The 19,790-nt window shown below is 38.7% G+C and overlaps 2 protein-coding genes across 2 annotated transcripts; one reads left to right on the top strand and one right to left on the bottom strand.

The window, feature by feature from the left end:
• Nucleotides 1-12,601: 12,601 nt before the first annotated feature.
• Nucleotides 12,602-14,804, bottom strand: LOC309488828 (uncharacterized protein; the record flags this gene model as incomplete). Its single annotated transcript, XM_082157244.1, has 7 exons — nucleotides 12,602-13,005; nucleotides 13,096-13,212; nucleotides 13,350-13,569; nucleotides 13,692-13,726; nucleotides 13,885-14,058; nucleotides 14,421-14,532; nucleotides 14,644-14,804. The coding sequence occupies 7 exons, from the start codon at nucleotides 14,802-14,804 to the stop codon at nucleotides 12,673-12,675; spliced, it is 1,152 nt and encodes a 383-aa protein (XP_082013370.1). The 3' UTR covers nucleotides 12,602-12,672.
• Nucleotides 14,805-17,662: 2,858 nt separating this feature from the next.
• LOC309489730 (uncharacterized protein) lies at nucleotides 17,663-19,254 on the top strand. Its single transcript, XM_082158588.1, has 4 exons — nucleotides 17,663-17,971; nucleotides 18,113-18,730; nucleotides 18,914-18,973; nucleotides 19,093-19,254. Exons 1-2 carry the CDS (start codon nucleotides 17,706-17,708, stop codon nucleotides 18,570-18,572), a joined length of 726 nt encoding a protein of 241 aa, XP_082014714.1. The 5' UTR covers nucleotides 17,663-17,705; the 3' UTR covers nucleotides 18,573-18,730; nucleotides 18,914-18,973; nucleotides 19,093-19,254.
• The last annotated feature ends 536 nt before the right edge of the window (nucleotides 19,255-19,790 follow it).

Below are 19,790 nucleotides of genomic sequence, written 5' to 3'. Positions count from 1 at the left end.
GTTGTTTTTCGTCATTGGAAAGAACGACATATTTGGCTTTAAAGCATGATTTGAAAGAAATGTGGCAAATGTTATACAAAACATATGCCATTATCATTTGAATATTGACTACATTTGAAAACATAATTGTGTATAAAGAGGCATGCTGTTTTGACCAATATTCTCTCTAGATTTAACGATAGTCAAATTAACTATAACAAACAGGTTAAACAAGCCATAGCTTACTTTTAGACGTGGTGAATAAAGTTTGACTGTTCGAGGTTGTGATGGTCGTCCGATATCCCTTGCCAGTTATTATGCGTACAGCAAATCATCTTGTATGAATATGGTCAATTTTAGTGTTTATATCCAAAAAGAAACGATGCTGGGAGATGTTATTGTATTTAGCGCGCTGCCGCGCTCACCGCGATGTATGTTTTTCCTGTGCTTGTGCAGCGTCACGCAATCGCGCAGAATCTGATGACTGGCGTCAATGGTTCCGTTGCTTTCATTTTGTTCATCAATTGATGTTGCGATGATTTATATAAAAATGTATATCAAGTCATTCTCGAGTCATACAGTTCAAGTCAAGTCAAGTCTCGAGTCATTGGATCTCAAGTCAAAGTCAAGTCGAGTCATTTTCTTAATTTAGTCAAGCAAGTCTCAAGTCCTTAAATTTGCGACTCGAGTCTGACTCGAGTCAAGTCATGTGACTCGAGTCCCCCATCTCTGTTAAAATAATCTACACATAAAATTTGTCAGGCCTGTCCGCCTGGAGTCAGAGGTCAGATCTCTTAAAGTTTTCGGTACCTTTCAAAATAAAATAAAAGGTGGCCCTTTTACAATTTTAAATTTTGAAAACAGGGTATCAATATTTCCCCTGGGCAGAATTTTAACCTGGTCTTAACTTTAAAATAAACGAAACTACGTAAAACATCTCTGTTTTACGTAGTGAAACAAGTGATTTTTTTTTTTTACCCTCACAAACTACATTTCCCATAAATCACTGCCCGGACTCATCAGCGCATTCACCTGTGTGTCATTACCTTGTTTAACTCACACTATAATAGCCTGGTTTTCACACTCACTCACTGCAAAGTCTTGCTTTATTGGTACTGCATTTCTGAGCGTTCTGTTTACTTGTCTCTCGGTTTTTGGATTTTATGCTCTGTTCACTGGATTACCCTTTTTGCCCCTGACCCTCGCCTGTTTTGTTTGCCTGATAGTTTGGACTGCCTTCCGTTTGACTTTTGCCTGTGAATTTGATTATGTTTTTGGATTTCCCTTCTAAATAAAACCACATTTGGATTTAACATGAGGTAAGTTCAGCATTTTGATTGGTCTATTTATTAAGAATTTTAAAAAATGACACTTACAATTCAGAATTTCAAATTGGTTACTCTAGTAATTTTAAGTATCTTACATTTTTTCTTTTTTTTTCTTTTTGATACTCCATTTAACTGACAGTTAAAATATCTTCTATGCAGAGACAGAAGAGCGAAATTCGAAATTCATAATTCTTATTTAAGACTTGAAGTACCAACAATTATATTGTGTATATTTAAACTCATAATGATCAATTTAACAAACACGAAAAACAATGTTTTACCAGTTATTCTACAGATGTTGCAACTTAAACATTTATTATTATTTTACTTTTTATTTTTTTAAAGCAAAGTCAACAGTTCACGATCAACCTAGTAGAAAATCCACTACTCAAAAGAAAGGTATGTTTCTGCTCAACCTATTTTGAAATATTTGATTTAAATATATTTTAACACTTGCGTTTAACACAAATAATGCATGTAGTGGCAATCTCATTTCAAAATACACAAATGTTTAAATGTTGTATGTTCTTTGGAAGATTGTAGATGTTTAAATCATGGACCATCCCTAGATTTTTAAGATTGTGAGCTTTGGCTGTCCATGTTAAAGAGGCCTTGAAATGTATAAAATTTATTGTGATGCAGCTACTGAATGAGTTAATCATTTGTATTGTAATCTTTTTATCAGGGGTGCACAGTCTGGATTATTGGTGACCGTTACATTAGACGTGGCCAACAGTGAGCAAGAGAGACCATAGGCACCAATCTTGGAGTGGCTTCCCAGGTCCAGTGGTTTGGCAGGGGAGGCATGTGCTGGGGAGACCTCCTTCCCTTCTTCCAACAGTGCCTTAACCCTCTGGTGTCCTTCATTTCAGAGTCACACTCAAGACCTTCGGGACCAAATGGTCCGGGAGGGTGGGAATAATATTTATAAAAAAAAATCATAATTTTTTTTACTTGTTTTTTATAATTTTTCTTTTCTTTTTTGGTGTCTTGAGATAATTTTATGATTTATAATTAATATTTATGCAATAATTATGACCCATTTTTTCCCATTGAATATAATATAAATTTTTTATATATATAAACATTATTTTTATTATTTTTTTAAAGCTGTATTTTTTGTGTGTTCACATACCTAATACCATAAAAGTCACCAAATTTCATAACATTCCGATGAAGCTGTGATTTAAAAAAATTCTAAACAGATTTTTGTAATCTGAATTTATTAGTGTGTATGTGTATAAAAGTGTGTGTGTGGATGTGTCTGTTTTGCACTCTTGATGTTTTATAGATTCACCCCTTCACTGTTGTGTGCTTTTTTTCTGGATCGTGGCTGATTTGTAGATTGTACGCACAAAAAAACTCTGTATTTTCACATTTTTGCCAATTTCCTATGGCGGACCATTTGGTCCCGAAGACCTTGAGTGTGACAATTTTTTTTACAACCACTTAGACTATTCAAATCCTGTCTCCAATTTTGTTGGGTGTTCATATACCAAGTACCAACAAAGTCACCAAATTTCGGACCATTCCGATGAAGCTATGATTTTATAAATTTTTTTATTTAAACATTTTGGGACCATTTGGTCCGAAGAACACCAGAGGGTTAAAGGAAGAACTGCTCCGAATGTGCTAGTGATTCACTGTGGAGGCAATGACCTAGGACACGTGAAAAGTGTGCTGCTTCTCAAAGCGATGAAGGACCTACGTGACCTCAATGAACCGTTTCCCCAGATGAAAATTCTGCGTCTTCCATCAACCAAAGGCGCCACTGGAGGCATGCTGCCCCGGGAAAGGTGGAAAAAATTAGAAAATTTGTGAACAACATGATGGCTAAGTTTGTTTTCTGTGTTAATGGGAGACAAACCCTGAACAGGGTTGAACTCAAGCCACTATATTACTTGTAGGTTTGTTGTTAAGATGTTGCTAAACACTAAAGCAGATCTCTGAGTTACATAAGGCTCTATTTTATTGCAGATTTTAACAGTAAAGACTTTAGATAAAGTGATGTTTCAGTCTAAAAGAGAACCTAGGGGTACACCGTCTAAAACCAGAGTTGGACCAGTAGCATCAAACTGCAAAGGTCTGAATGCTTGCTTTATTCTATTTTTTTTTTTTATTAAACTGTTTTATATAGTATTTCTTATTTTAATTTCATCTGTACTTTATTCTATTTTTATTTTTATTAAACTTGTATATAGTATTTCTTTTATTTTAATTTCATCTATGTAAAGCACTTTGAATTACCATGTGTATGAAATGTTATATAAATAAACTAGCCTTGCCTACATACAAATGAAATGCTTGCATTTCTGATTCTCCAGGTATCCATACAACAAATTCTGGGCCCATGAAAGTTGTGGGAAAATTATTTGAAACAATCTGTATTGTAAAAAGCACAATACAAAGGGTATAAAATAAACAAATTATCAAAAAGTCTGGAACTGCCTGTAATTGCACTGGCACTGATAAAAGAATGAAACGAATCAATAGATTAAGGGAATTTTTATTTTTAAAACAGTAAAGAAATATGTATATCAGCTTTATAGAAAATACATTTCAGAAATGTACATAAAAAAAAAAAACAGTTAGTTAATCACGTCAAGTCGTCTCTCGGACATAGATGTAGTCATTCATTTCAATGTTCACACTGACGCTCCACTTACATGAACAGCCAATGTTATGACACATCGATAGTCCCAGTATGTGACATAAACATCGATAGTCCATATGCAAGCTCCCAGTATTGTGAAATTGTATTTTATTTACAAGGTTAATCAAAGGTTACTGTCAGGGTGAATTCCTCATGGCTCCCCCTGCCTCCCACTACCTCAGAATCTGGGAAGCCTGTGGTAGGTTGGAAGTCCACCCCTACTTCTGGATCCCGGTCCCAGACAGCTGATGCCGACCAAAGTGTTCTATAAAGACAAATCATGAGGAGCATTAGCCAATGTGGTGACATGTTTTATGAGATTTCACAAATTTTCCATCCCTGACACACAATTTTTGTTATAAAACGTGTATATTGATGCTTACCAAGGACACGACGTTCCCGGAGCTTGAGCTGCTCGCTGCGCCAGCGGTCGTAGCAGTGCCGCTCGTGCTCGCCACACAGCTGGTGTCTCCTTGCCCTTTTAGGAGCCGGCTCGTCCAGAGTCACTGGGAAAGACTGGACCAGCATGTCAAATGCTGTCCGTTCATCCACACTCTGCTCTCTGCTCGTGGACGCAGCAGATCCAGGTCTACAATATCAATGAATAAACAATAAAGAAAGTGCCAATGAATGACTGCTTTGAGTAGCAACATTACAAATAATAATCATCTCGTTCATTAGATTTCAGATTGCTTACCGTGTTTTTCCAGAAATGTCCTCAACTAGACGCTGCGCCAGGAAAGCGTCCGCCGGAGTCCTCATGCGGTCTCGGGAGTGTGTCCCAAGAGCCGAGCCACCGCGTTCCTCTCCACCTCCGGCAGGTTCTCAGCAGCCGTCTCGAAGGCCATCCGGGCGTCACCGCTGGTCACTGCTGGAATGTTGTACCTAGAACACAGGGCAACATTAGAATGCAAAATAACAAGCGGACCATGTGCACATTTGTTTATTTTTTATTTATTTATTTATTTAAAAGGGACAATGCATATTAATGAACATCTTAGCTTTTCAGCAATGTAAATATGCCAGAATTAGCCCCAAGGCTATTTTACATCTGCAGTCCCCCGTCAGGTCATCACAATATCAAGTAACAAGGCTAAACATTGAAATTAAATATGATACAACACAATTTAAAAGACACCACAATATTCAACAACATATTATAAGAGATACCACAGTTTTCAGACAGGGCATCTAATACAGGTTACACATAAATATACACATATACAATAAAGTGCTATTCAATGTACTTTAAGTACATTGTAATTATGCTAAAATACTAATAAATACAGTAAAGTGCTGGATCTGGTTTGGTATACATACAAATACTTAAACAGTACCACAGTGATCATATCCATATACCTAAATTACAATAAATATCGTTAGTGGGCACAATTTTGATGTGTCTTGAGCCATTGTTTAACCCCCTGAGGTCTACGGTATCGCCGGCGATACCAGCTCGCTTTTTTTTTTATCAATGTAAAAGAAACTCATAAATACTCTGTTGACTTTGATTTTCCATAGGAGTTTCATACATCAATCGATTCTGTTAAATGTGTATTATTTTTGTGTATACTCACAATAAAAACAAAGTGTTGTGCTTTTTGCCAAATAAAGAAAAATAAACACGAAGCGAGTTCTGCCTTCTCTCTGCCAGTGAAGTCCATTCTGAAACGCATCCGAAAATGAACAATAACTCACCGAATACTCAGTCAAACAGGCATACAGACACACAGGCATGAAGCTTGAATTCTCTTCTTTTAAATGAAGTAATTTATATAAAAAACAAATATTCTCATCTTGTGAAATCTGTATTAAAAGAGAGCGATTCCAGTCGAGCTCATCTCATCTCATTACGTTTTAATCTGCCCCGCCCACGGAGAGCGCGCGCTATTCAAACGCAAATGACTGAGACGATCCCATACAAACTGTGAACGCCCACATATCAGCTCGAGAAAACACATCAAGTTTATTCAGATGATAAGTGTAGTTGTCTACACTGTCTCGCAGCGCTGTGAGGAATAATAATAATGGAAAACTTACCTCAGAAGTGCTGGTATTTCGAGGAGCAACGGATGGAATAATGTAGTAAGTTTTTTTTTTCATTCTCAAGTAAATCGCGTTTCTGTGTGAATGAATGAATGGCAGAGATGCGCTGTTTACCACAACTCGCAAAAAGACAGTTTAAATTTGAATTGCGTTTCTGTGTGTGAATGAATGATCTGCTTTTAGCAAACTATTTTACTATACTGAGTAAAATCGATTGAAATATGTTGAAATAAAATGTATTTGTATAAGCAACGTATTAAACTGCAAATTAACATTTATATTCCTTATAATAAAAACGAAAGACCTATTTTACAGACAAATGAAAGACAACATTTCGTTGATTAGTTTTGGATAGATTACACATTTTTACTGTAAAATATCTGCCACCTCAAATAAGCTTTTGTTTGCCAATTTTTGCTAATATGTTAAATATAGTATGTTTTGTCAATGTAGGCTATATTCGAAGTAATGAATCCTTAACTTTGAAATATGTATGATAAAATATATACTTTAGTTTTTACAAAGAAAGATTACACTTCAATTGTTGTTGTAATTGTAACCTTTTTAATAAAAAAATATATATTTACAAGGTAGATGTAAACAAATTTTAAAAGGTAAATATAAGCATTTTCTTTAAATAATTTTTATTGTGTTTTATTATTGACAAATTTGGGGAGAGGATACATATTCCAAAACTGAAAATACAGTATGAGAATTAACTGCACAATTAATAGACATGTTTTCCTTGGATATTATACAATTTGCAAGCAAAATTTGTGGAAAAAATAAATAAATAAAAATTTGACATGCTTCCAACTGTGAACCAATTTGGTAGAATATATATATATATATATATATATACTGTATATACTGTATATATATTGCTCTTGCATTCTTTCTTGTGGCTATAGGTGACACACCTGAATGAATGGCTCATTAAGTATGCGGGCCCCATTGTCTCCTCAGGTGTGAATCACTACATATGCATGATGCTGTTGAATGGTTGACGCCCCTTGCGCATATTGCCTTTACAAACAAAAAGTGTTTTACAAGATTTAAAATCAATGTATTGTGTTATGTGAATGATAAGGGCAGGATGATTTTCACATCATTTTGAAGAAAAAACTCTAGGCAAAGACATCAATTAGTCAAAAGTCTTATTGACACGTATTTAGTATGTGTTTTGTGGCCTTATTTCAGAAACTTTAGTTTTTAGTTTTTTTCAATAACCATGCATAAACATTATTCTCTAAAAAATACAAACATGTACATGCATGTTGCTCACATATTATGGTAGCCCTGTTTGTGCTAAATAGAGTGTAATTATACCTTTGCCATTAATATGTTTATAAGCAACTGAAAAAAGCACAAATGTCAGGGCATGTCAGAACATCTCAAGGACCCCAAAAACCCCTCAGACCTCAGAGGGTTAAGTTGGTTCTTAAAACTGGGGTAGGTCGGACATTCTCTAACAACAACCAGTAGTTTGTTCCAGATCTCTGACCCCTTAATTGACAATACATATTGTCCAAATGTTGTACGCCTGTAAGGCACCATACAATCACCTCTGGTGGAAGCCCTGGTTACAGCTCTTCCCTCTCCCGTTTTTTTCAATGTAATGTATTCACTTAGTGGGGGTGGGGCAAGTCCATGCAGGATCTTATATATAGCACAGGCATATTTGAGCGTTAGAAAATTTTCAAAACTTAGTAAATTATATTGTAATATTAAGCAGTGATGATATGAAGCGGTTTTCTATAAAATATTTTTAAAGCTCGTTTGAAAAGTGATTCCATTGGTTTAAGCGTTGTAGCATTTGTGAGTGACCAGTTTGTAAAACAGTATTCAGTATGAGAAAGGATCATAGAATGAAGAAACATTCTGGCTGCTTTACATGAAAGTGATGGTCTGATATATCTGAAGTTAGCAAGATTAAATTGAACAGTTTTTGAAAGGCATTTGACATGATTTTTAAAGGACAGTGTGGGATCTAACACAATGCCAATGTATTTAAATTCATTTACAATCTGTAGTTCTTCTTGTTTTAAAAATATATTTGAACGTGTCAATTCAATCTGCCGCTTAGAAAACATTATACAAACAGTTTTTTTTAGGATTCAATAGTAGACATGATTTTGTGAGCCACTCCTGTACACGAGTCAGTGCAGATGTAAGCAACTGAGAGGCATCTTGAACAGTTTTGGCATGTGTAAAAATTACTGCATCGTCTGCATACATTAAAATATTGATGTTTTGGCATACTGTAGGCAAGTCGTTAATGTATAAGGAGACTCAGACCTTGAGGGACTCCTACTGGACATTCGAGGTGAGGAGATTTAATATTGTTGACAGAGACACAGTGCTTTCTGTTGGTTAAGTAGGAGTTCATCCAGCTGATGGCTTGTTTGGAAAAATTGAAGTTTGTCAATCTAGACAAGAGCATTTGATGATTGACGGTATCAAATGCCCTTTTCAAATCCAGGAAAACAGCACCAACAACAGAATGAGTGTCTAACGAATGTTTGACCTTTTCAATAAATACATTAACAGCTGTTTCAGTAGAATGATGGGCATGAAAGCCAAATTGCATGGGATGCAGAGGAGAGCCACATTTTAATGCTTTACTAATTGTTTTACTATCTATTTACTATTTTTCAATAATTTTAGATATAACAGGCAAAATACAGATTGGTCTATAATTATTGATGTCTAATCTGCTCCCTGATTTAAAAATTGGTGTAATTGTGGCCATCTTCCAATCTGGTGGAACAACAGAGTGTTTAATTGATAGATTAATCATATGTGTAATAGGGCATACTAAAGACTCTTTGTGCAATTTAATGAAATTTGTGTCCAATCCAAACTCATCCTTAGCTTTGGAATTATTTAATTCATCAATGATGGAAGCCACATCTGGTTCCGTAATTTCTTCTATCATAAATATAGGCTGTGTGTAATTAATAGGAGAAGAAACACTTTCAGATGGGATAAATAATTGAGATATTTCTTGAACAGAATTTTTAAAAAACAAGTTTAACTCAGATGCTAGGATGAGTGGATCTTTCACCAATACATTATTAATTTTAAGCTCAGTTAATTTATCTTGTTTATTCTGTTTAACAGTTAGTTTGTTAATGCTTTGCCAGATTTTTTTCCCATTCTCTTTTGCACTATCAATAATAGTCATAAAAAATGTGCTTTGGCCTTCCGCATTATTTGTATAACTTTATTTCTAGCTGATGTAAATAGTTGTCTATCTGAGGTAAGGCCAGTTTTAATCGCCCTTTTAAGTAATTGATCTCTTATCTTCATTTGCAACCTGCAATCATTATGAAGCCATGGTATGTCATTGTCATTTGTTCTTCTGTGCCTCACCTTTCTAATAAATGATGCCATAACCATTTTAACCTTACTGTGGAAAGTGACACTATTATCTATAACATCTTCACATGAGACAAAAGCAGCCCAATCCTGCTCATTTAGGGCTATTTCCAGATTTGAATGTTGACTTTTGGGGATTATGTCATGATACAAAGAATTATTTAAAAAATTGGAGTTACGAGATCGTGTTTTGATTAATTTTCGTGAAAAAAAGATTCCATTATGATCAGACAGACCAGTTAAAAGGTTGTAGGTTTTAGTAATTCTTTCAGGTTTGTTTGTAAAAATTAGGTCTATTCTTGTTTTGGAACGGTTAGTTAGTCGGGCTGGCGTTTTAATTAATTGTTCCAAATTAAAATAATCAGTTATCTGTTTAAGGTTTTTTCTTTCTTTCTTATTATCCCAGTTAATATTAAAATCACCTATTAAGATTAACTATTTTTTCACATTCGTAAGATTAATAAGGGTTTTAAGATTGCTATAAAAATCTATTTTAGCTGATGGTTTACGATACATGCATATGACTGTGAATGTCATTTCTGTAGAAAGTATAATGTAGCGACACTGACTTGGCATCCGGCCAGATGTTCTGAATTAGCGAATCCTTATTTACAAAACACAGTTCGTTTCTTCTTGAGTAAACAAAGAGCATTCTGTTTACGACCCCCTTGGGGCATGTTGACCAGCGGGGGCGCCGCTTGGGCTAAGGCCTCCCTGGCACATGACACATTTATAACAAGCCGAGCGTTGAGCAAAAGGGTCGACCTAGTCCCTTGATTCAAATCTCGCCAACTCACGGGACTCACATCCTGAAAACCCCCGAAAGGGTGGGGGAAAGGACAAGAGTTCACCAAAGCAGCCTGAATTCTGAATGACACACACACACGTACATACACACACACACACACAAACATCCTTTGTGTTTAACTTAACATCCTTTAATGTATGTAACTCAGACTTGTATCTGAACTTCCTGTATGTATGTGTGATTAATGTTGTTTTGATCATATAGTTATGATCTTCGAGTGTTTGGCTCTGAAATGTATTTTTGAAGAATGTTTGCCCAGTAGAATCGCATCCCGTAACCCGATCTCATTGGCAGGTCATAAAATTTGACCACCAAGCTCATCCAGCCCTATGCAAAGGAGACCACGGGGGCGCAACATTCCAACGCACACACACACAAACACACTCTGGACTTTGAAACGGACATTTCCACACATGTGATCAAATAGCAATGTTTTTGATATGTATTTTTATGTGTGTATAATTGGCCAGATAATGTCTGAGGTATCTATGCAACGTTATTATGATAATCAAAATCACTATGCTAGTGATTATGAGGAAATTATGTAACCCTGTATTTCTTTCATGCAAAAACGTCATTCGAGGTGTCAATGTAACTGGAAAAACATGTCGGAGTCGAATCTTGACTGCAAAGTACAATAATATGCATTTATTCCAGGAAATTTCTAAATATGAATGTTGTTTTCGATCTCTCACATGACAGTCAAAGGAGGGGTTTCTTCACAAACAAAGAAACCTCTTCCCGCTTCAGATCAGAAGATCCGATTCGTCCTCCACGCAAAAGTGGGGGACGCTGTTTAACGGGACACTGTTAAAAGTCTGAACCTTCAGTTTGCTCGCTCTCTCAACTGTCAACTCTCATCCTCTCTTCTGACCTTCTCCTCCATGCGCAGCGCTTCTCCTCCCAACGCAACCAGCTGGACAGGCCTTGGCTTGGCCTCTGGACGTATGCCCCGCGTCATGTAGAAGCTGCCGTTCTTTTGCAACTAAGTTCCTACACGCCTTTCCCCTCCACAAGGGAAATGATCTGAACTTTCTCTGTAACGTTAAATTCAAGTGAGCCTTTACATCGTCTTGCGAAACGACCCAGAAGACAAAGCTAGACGCAAACCAGCCGGACACGCGCACACGCGCACGCGCCCCCTCTTCAGCACCACACTGAAAGAGCACAGAATCTTGCAAGTAACGTTATCTCTCTCTAAACGCTGATTTCAGGTGTCCAGCTCTTAGTTCTGTGAATTAAGTTACTCTCTATCTCTTCTCTCTATTTCTTTCTCCCTTTCTTTCATTTCATTTTATTCTCTCTATCACGTTATGTTTTATGTTTGGTTAAATGTTTGTGTGTTTTACTGTTTGCATTTTTACGTACGTTTATATTGTAGCTCATATAATCTCTCTAGTGTACATTTATTAAAAAAATCCATTTATACTTTAACTGTCTCTGTGTTTGAAAACCCACCTGGTAAGTCAATGAAATCAAAAGATCTAAGTTACAAGCTCGATATTGACTACCTTGAGTAGTTTTAATTCATAAACTCAGGAAGTTTTATGTTCGTGGTTTGTAAACAGGGATACTCCTTCTTAACTGGTAATCTTACATTTATTCGCTGGATGAATGACTGATGACGAGACCAGTTACAGAACGAGGTATTTCCGAAAATTGATAAAGTATTGTATATGCGATTTATGAGTTATGATTAGTAATATTTCCCAAATTCCCTATATTCTTGAGCTAATTCGCATTGACCCAGAGTCGTTTACGTTACAATAATGTCTACTCCCACACACTCAAGGTTGGTGTCATCAGACCATTCAATCTTACTGCATTTAAGGGTATCTTTAACATATAATATAACCCCCCCTCCATTCCCCTGACCCCTATCCTTTCTAAAAACATTGTAGCCAGGTATTGTTATTGCTGCCTAGGGTGATGAAGAAGTTAACCACGTTTCTGTTAATCCTAGAAAGGAAAAATTTGATTGAATTAGTAAATGCTCTAACTGTTCACGTTTAGGGATCATGCTTCTGATATTTAAGTGTCCACCAAGTAGCCCTTTAGGTTTACAGCATGGGTCCCAGATCATCTTAGCATGATTTATAGTCTGAACATTTTTTGTTACCCTATGTTTCTTAAAAACTGGGTTTTTGGGTTTAGCTGTAGTTATAATTTGTTGATTGTGTTCAATGCTACAGTTTATCCCTAATGAAGTTGATATCAATTGGCACTCACCGCCTAAAGTCTGTGCGGGTTTGCTGGTACCTTGAGCTGGTATTGCCATTTCTGGATTAGTGTCCGGATGTTTCAAATCAATGTGTATGGCCAGTTGTTGGGCATCATGCTGCAGGCTCAGACCCGTAGATGGAGCCGCCGCCGTGCCATCTACCCGGTGCCCCCGGTCCACGCGAGCCAGGCCCAGGCCCAGGCCCGGCCGCGGAGCCGATCGCTCAAGCAGTGCGGCGCCACTCCTGCGCCTCCGATCAACATGAGCAGGTCCCGCAAGCCAGGCAAACTGCGGCGAAGACCAAGCGCGCCGTGGCGGCAACCAGGTAAGCTGTGCCGGTGGTAGCCATGTTAGCTGCGGTGGGGGACGGATTAGCTGCGATTGTAGCCAGGTGAGTTGCGACAGTGGTATCCAGGTTAGCTGCGATGGTAGCCAGGTGAGCTGCGACGGTGGTATCCAGGTTAGCTGCGATGGAAGCCAGGTGAGCTGCGCCGGTAGTGTCCAGGTTAGCTGCGGTGGTAGCCCGGAGAGCTGACCTGGGACCCTCGAGCATCACCACCCGAATTTGTTCGAAGTACAGGCCGAACCACTGGGAAAAAGAAATAAATACATTTACAAACACACATACACACACACATACACACAAACAGTTATAGTGTAATTTTGAATACAAACGTACATGTTCCTGGTCAGCGGTCAGAGGAACTTCGGTGACTTGTGATGCGGCCGTTTTATGCTCCTTCACCGCCACAGACGAGCCGTTCTGAGTACGGGTTCTCCCCTGCCATTCCTCAACCTGCAAACACACAGTTGTGCACATTCGATGACAGGTCTCACTAATAATCAAAAGGTACACACACATCTGTGAACCACAAGAGATCAGGAGGCATTGATGAAGTAAAAAAATTAAAAAGGTTACTAAAATACACTTACGGTCATGTTGGTAACGACACCGGGCCGCTGGAGGAGCTTGAGCATAACGATGGCCTCCAAATAATAGAGGACCAGCAGGCGGTCGTTCTTATCAAGGGCCTCCCCAGAAACAGCTTCTGGACCCTGGAGTTTCCCCATAACTGTCAGGAAATCCATGAGAGCCACATCGAGGATCGCCACACAGTCTGCCGGCAGCTTCTCCTTCCCGTAACCCTGGTACCTGAGAAATAAAATAGTAATGATGAGCTCACCTGCGATTTCCGTGCAATAGATAAAAAAGGTGTGAAAAAATCATTAAAAAACATACAGTTTTTGTGTCTTTGTTGACCTTCTTGGACATACCAGCCCGTATGCCGTCCAGAGGACTGATGAAGTCTCTACAGTCACTGAAGAGACTTTTGTCCTTGTTGTGAAGGCTGGTGGACGAGACGATGTACTTCATGAACGTTAAAGAGAGAGAAAGAAATTATTGTTACAGTCAGAAGACAGCCTATCTGATAATTATCAGTTGACAGTTACATGATGTGTTTGTTACGTTACACAGTCCTGACCTCTTGAGACTCTTCCAGTAGTTTAGCACTGTCTGCTTGGAGAGTTGAGTCTGGGTGAGTACATTAAAGTACTCTCGCACCTTCTCCACCTCCCGAACAAATGACAGGCTCGGCTCATTTGGGTCCATGTAGTGCATGAACCGGGAGACAGATTCCACCTGTAATTATACATTACACATTAAAATCTGCAGGGCTGAATGTAAAACAGGTTAACATGTGACCACAACACAGTTTATGGATAAGAACCAAACTACATTTAGGGAACACTTTATTTAACATTTAGTACCAGTAAATTATGCATAATTAAATGCAAATAAACCTCAACTAAATCCTAACCCTACCCTATAGTAAGTACATGTGTTAATATTACACAGTACTTAAATATATAATTACACTGTAACAATGACACATTAAAATAAAATGTAACCTATTTTTTCGTCAAATGTATTTATTGATTTTTCTGTGTGTGTGTGTGTGTGACATTTAAAGCTATCTTTTCTTTTCAATTGCCCAAGTTCACACGCAAGTAGAGGAAAAATCCCTCAAGAAGGGGGTGATTGATGGAGTGCTTCTTATAGAGGCCCTTTTTTGCCATCTCCACCCGAACATCAGTGGTCCACCGAGGCCCATTGCTGCAAAAATCAAATAAACCAGGTGGTCAAATGATTGTGTATGTGTTCAAGAGTAATCATGATGTCCAATATCTGCATCTGCTCTCTGTGAAGGATGATGTGAAACTTTACCTCTGATAGTACTCCTCAGAGCTGTCATCAGACACTGGCTCCGGTTCTGGCTCCACAGCTGGCGGCTCGCTCTCAGCTTCCCTCGTGGAGCTCTGAGGAACGGAAGATGGAGCAGGAAGGAGTGGAGGAATGTTCCTCACCACCAAGCCCTTCTTATCCATTTCCTCGAACAAGCTACCTCTGGTACTCCCAGAACCGGCCGGTGTGGGAGAACTCGGCCATCTCCTTCTTGGCCTGAATCACAGTTGCTTGGATGTCCTCCTCAGAGCTTCCCTGCATGCAGGCTGTCCTCAGGTGCCCAGGAAGAGTGTGCGGCACCTTCCTGCAGATCGGGCAGAGGAAGTAAATCCTGCTGTGGAACGCACTGTATGAACAGACAAACAAAAGGTTATTTTACCACATACAAGTTAAATTAAATGTAGTCAACTTAGTCTGCAGCATAGTAAAGAACAATTGACCTCTCGCCGGCCCCTCCCCCAAAACGGCCATTGTCCAATCACACATCATAGCAACCGTTACTATGTGAGCAAGTCCGACAAACATTGACTCCAAGCAAGATGGTGAAGCGGTGCGCCCACAGCGTTTGTAAATCGGACACTAGATACCCCGGGAGATTGTCTGGAGAAGTTGTGTTCTTTCCATTCCCAAAGCCGAAAACACAACGTGAGCGGTGCCTACAATAGATAAAACAGTGTGGACGGCCCCACTCCCAGTTAAATGTGTCGAACATTACGAAGCATAAATATGTCTGCTGGCTGTGGTATCGATGGCTACTTATTTTTTTTATTTTTTTTTTTTTTTGAATGAATTTGAGAAAGAAAATCATTTTTGGAAGAAAATGCACCACATACTTTTGTCAATGATATATAGCTAAAAAATTGTAAAAGCTTTCAGTTCACCCTGCCAAATTGTAACGTTAGTTGAAAAGTCAAATTAAGCTTGATTAATGATATATTACTGTGACTGATAAAATAAACTACAGCATCGAGAATATAACTCCCATGTGTTTTGCAGCATTTCAAATTTTAGTCATAGTGTTATGCGAAAAAACACACATAAGAAATTATTGCTGACAGCACTTTCATTTTCAGAGACAGTTTTTTCTTTCACACAAAAAACACAACAGTGAGTGTCTTTCAATGCTTTTAAACACTTGTTTCCTTGTTCTTTGTCATATCACAATGATGTGTATGAACACCGGTAAGCATTAGCCTCGATAGAGACGTAGATAGTAGTCGTGTCTCCTTCATTGCGTATTTTTATATTTTGAATATATCCCTCCACTGCATACTGTAACCCCTTTTGCCTCGATCTGGAGGATATCGCGGAGGTATTGCTCCAAAAATGGTCACTGACACGCACGGGTATACCTCTTCCCGTCGTGGCAATCTGTCGCGCTGGTCGTGTTTGACCATTTGTTTGTCGGACGTAGCAACAGTAACTAAGGGGGGCGGGGCTCTGCGAAAGGCTAATTGTAAAAAAAACAAAAAAAAATGTTTTACTAAATGTAAAATAAAATAAATTTTTTAGAGCCAATATGCAAATATGAATTCTTTCACTTTTTTTTCTAGATCTGCACACCCTGCCTGGCCTTAAACCTTTGTGTAACATACACCACTGATTGAAATTTGATTTATCTCTTCAGAAAATACCAACATACATACTAATTATCTGGTAAATGATTATAGATTTTAGATATCTGGACAACAAAATTTATAGACACCAGTATCTCCAATACAGCATTACTGTTAAAGGGATAGTTCACCAAAAAAAAAAAAAGAAAATGCTGTCATCATTTACTTACCCTCAAGTTGTTTCAAACCTGTATGAATTTCTTTCTTCTGCTAAACACAAAGGAAGATATTTTGAAGAATGTCAGTAACCAAACAGTTGAGTGGAACCATTGACTTCCATAGTATTTTTTTTCCTAGTATTTGCCCCTCATTTTTCTTTCCTTTATTTGACCATTTTTATAGTTTTATATTTTTCACTAAAATCTGGTCACAGAGTTGAACTAATTTGAAACTTGCAAAAGCACATTTTGTGATATAGCTAGCTCAATTAAACTTTAAAGTGGCCATTATAACAGGCCAGTGTGGCCCGTTCATGTGAGCGCATGTGAGAATGTGTTTCTGCCATGCATGATCATTTGACCGCATGTGAGGATGGGCCATTAATGGTTCAACACTGTTCTAATTGCTGCTATTTGTGAGTCAGTTATCTCAGAAAAGGTGCTTTTGCAAGTTCAAATTAGTTCAACTCTGTGGCACAGTTTTACTGAAAACCTAAAACTGTATAAAAAATGGTAAAATACAGGAAAGAAAAAAGAGGGGCAAATACTGTTATGTATTCCTCTCATTGTAAGAAGGCTCTATTCCTTGGCATCTGAGGATGGAGTGCATGCACTCTTTTTTCTTTTAAAATTTCAAGCTTTTTTTCATGTGTTTCCTATCAAATTGAAGCTCATTATGTTCAGTTTACAAAGATTTTTGTCACATTTACTTATTTTTAACTAATTTGAAACTTATAAAAGCATCTTTTTCTGAGATGGCTGACTCAAAACCAGTTTTTCAGCTTGCCACAGCTCTAGCCAATGCAACGGTGGGCCATTCTCACCTGGCAGGGGCTTTGTAGAATACTGCAACCTCATTGGCTAGTTTGAATACAGACTCATGGTTATCTATGGATAGTTTGGATAGTTTGAGACACTGGTTTGTTTCAAACTATCCAGCTGGAGGACATCTTTGACTTGACTTCATTTGACTTCGTTTGATACTTTTGCAATGGCTGAACAAGCTCAGAAGAGGTAAGGCTTGTGTTTTTGTTTCTTAACTGTATTTGCTTATGTTATTTGTGTTTCATTTAGAGGATGTTTCCTTCATTTAGAGAATTATTAAATTCAAGAATAATCATTTGAGGTCAGAGGTCATTGTGGTGGTTACCATGCTTCTAATGGCGGTCACACAGATTTCTGTGTGAATACTTTGAACACTATTTTTCTTTCTGTCAGTGACAAGGATCGTCGCATCATTTCCTGTCTGCAGTGTTTCAAGCCACAGGACATGCTGCCTAACCACCTGTTTAGGGCCTGCATGAAGGACCACACTGATGAGGAGAGGAAAGCAGAGGTGGAGAGAGCCAAAAAGTCTATGAAGGCCTGGACCCTCCGAGGCAGAACCTGGGACTACAACGCCATGGTCAAGCGGTACCCCGATGAGGCATCCAGACAGGCTCTTCTGGAAGACCTGCGTGAGAGGCATTTTTTTATCCTAAATGACCCCATGGACGCACAGGCTGAATCCAGTCACAGACCACCAGGCGCTGCAAAGTGAGTTGTTATTCACTAGTATTACTTTTCATTTAATGCAGAGTCATTAAATTTAATATTGGAATGCTGCCAGGCACACATACAGAAACATTTCTAACTCGCCTCCTATTATTAGTTTTTTGTTTCATCTAATCATTCTAGGCCTGTTCAGGTCCTACAAGACTGCCAGAGAGTCCTCAGAGTATCACAGGCGGACATGCTGGGCATCCACAGGAGGCTCCTGGACCAGCAGCATGTGGAAGAAGACCAAAGGACGCTTTTCCGGTACTTCTGCGAAGCCATCCTGGTCCTGAGATACTTCCAGCGACCAGAAGCAGTGATGGCATTCACAGTAAGTACTTTTACTTTACAGTGTTTCCTCAGTGTGTATAAAGTCAGTCACTCACTGTGTTCTTTATTTGTTTTCCAGGCTTCAGACTGGATCAACAAGAGAAATGTGGATGGACGAATTCAGATGGAGGTGCAATCCACAAAGCAGAGTGCAACATTTTCCCTCACAGAGGAGGACTCTGCTGTAAGTTCTCTAACAGGGATGCAGCACCTTGGGAGAATCTTATCAGGGTCAGAGGTCAGATCTCTTAAAGTTTTCAGTATGCATTAACTTCATATCTGATCTCCACAGATGCTGGACACATACTTCCAGAAGATTCGTCCAGGATGTCTGCAGGACAGTGTGAACGACCAGGGCAGATTTTTCCTGTCCAAACAAGGGCTGCCAGTTGGCAACGTCACGAGCAACCTCAGGCGTCTGCATGAACAGTAAGTTTTAGCAGAATCATGTATAATAGTGTATGCATTTATACGCACTGTACCAAGAAATGTAAAATGATTAAGTTGATAGTCTGGGTTATGTACTACTTAAAGTTTAAATAATATTATTTTCTGTAAGAAAAATACACTGAAAGAATTGAGGATTAATCTGAGATTTGTTCTTCATTGCAGGTACGATTTGCCAAGCTTTTCGAGCCAGCAAGCCAGAAGAGCCCAAAGTACTATGGCATGGTATGTGTCATCATCTAAAACACACACAAGATTCATATATTTTCTGTTTGTCAGCTACTTCCAAGGTCTGTCTAGCTTTTTTGTCAGAGTTTGAGCATGAAATCTTCTCAAATTTTCAGCTCTTCTTCTGATGAGCCGGCCGACGAGAGGAGAGGTCGGAAACAGAAGAGAGGCAGAGGCGCAGCTGACCAGGATGACAGGGACTTTGGAGCGTTTCTCCAGCAGTTTCCAGCGACGGCGAGTAGCACCCCGCCCACGAAAAAGAAGCGGACCGCTGCGGGGTTTCCACCTGACAGAGTATTTTATGACAGGTGGAGGTCTGTGCAGTTTGCCAAGCAGGAGAAGCACCTCTTGTGTAAGTTGATGTGCTTTATTATAAAAAAAAAATGAATACATATTTCTTTAATCAAAGTAACATAATTCACATTTTGGACAAGAATATTAATTTAACATTTGTCTTTGACAGCCCTGTGTTTAAGGCGCCCCCCGACTGTCAGCAAGGTGTCACTGCTGATCCAAAAAGAGGGTTGGACTGGCAACTGTCCTCGCCCCGAGGACGTAGTGGCAAAGTGGAGACCCATCACTAGGGTGCAGCTGGAGTCGGATCCATGGATCATCACTACGATTCGGAACCAAAAGTGGACAGGCCTGGCCCTCAAGGACTTTGGCACAAAAGGAGGACAAGGTATGTAAACATAATACATAAAAATACATACCATTTTTGTCTTGTGAGCAGATATTTGTACTCCTGGAGTGAATACTAATTGCACCTTCTTTTGACCAAAGGAGTTGTTGCCACCAAAGCCTTTGCCATGGG

This window comes from Leuciscus leuciscus, assembly GCF_965113295.1.
Source record: "Leuciscus leuciscus genome assembly, chromosome: 24".
In the NCBI taxonomy this organism is placed as follows: domain Eukaryota; kingdom Metazoa; phylum Chordata; class Actinopteri; order Cypriniformes; family Leuciscidae; genus Leuciscus; species Leuciscus leuciscus.
Note: the sequence above shows the minus strand (reverse complement) of the source record. Positions and strands in the feature narration are given on the sequence as shown.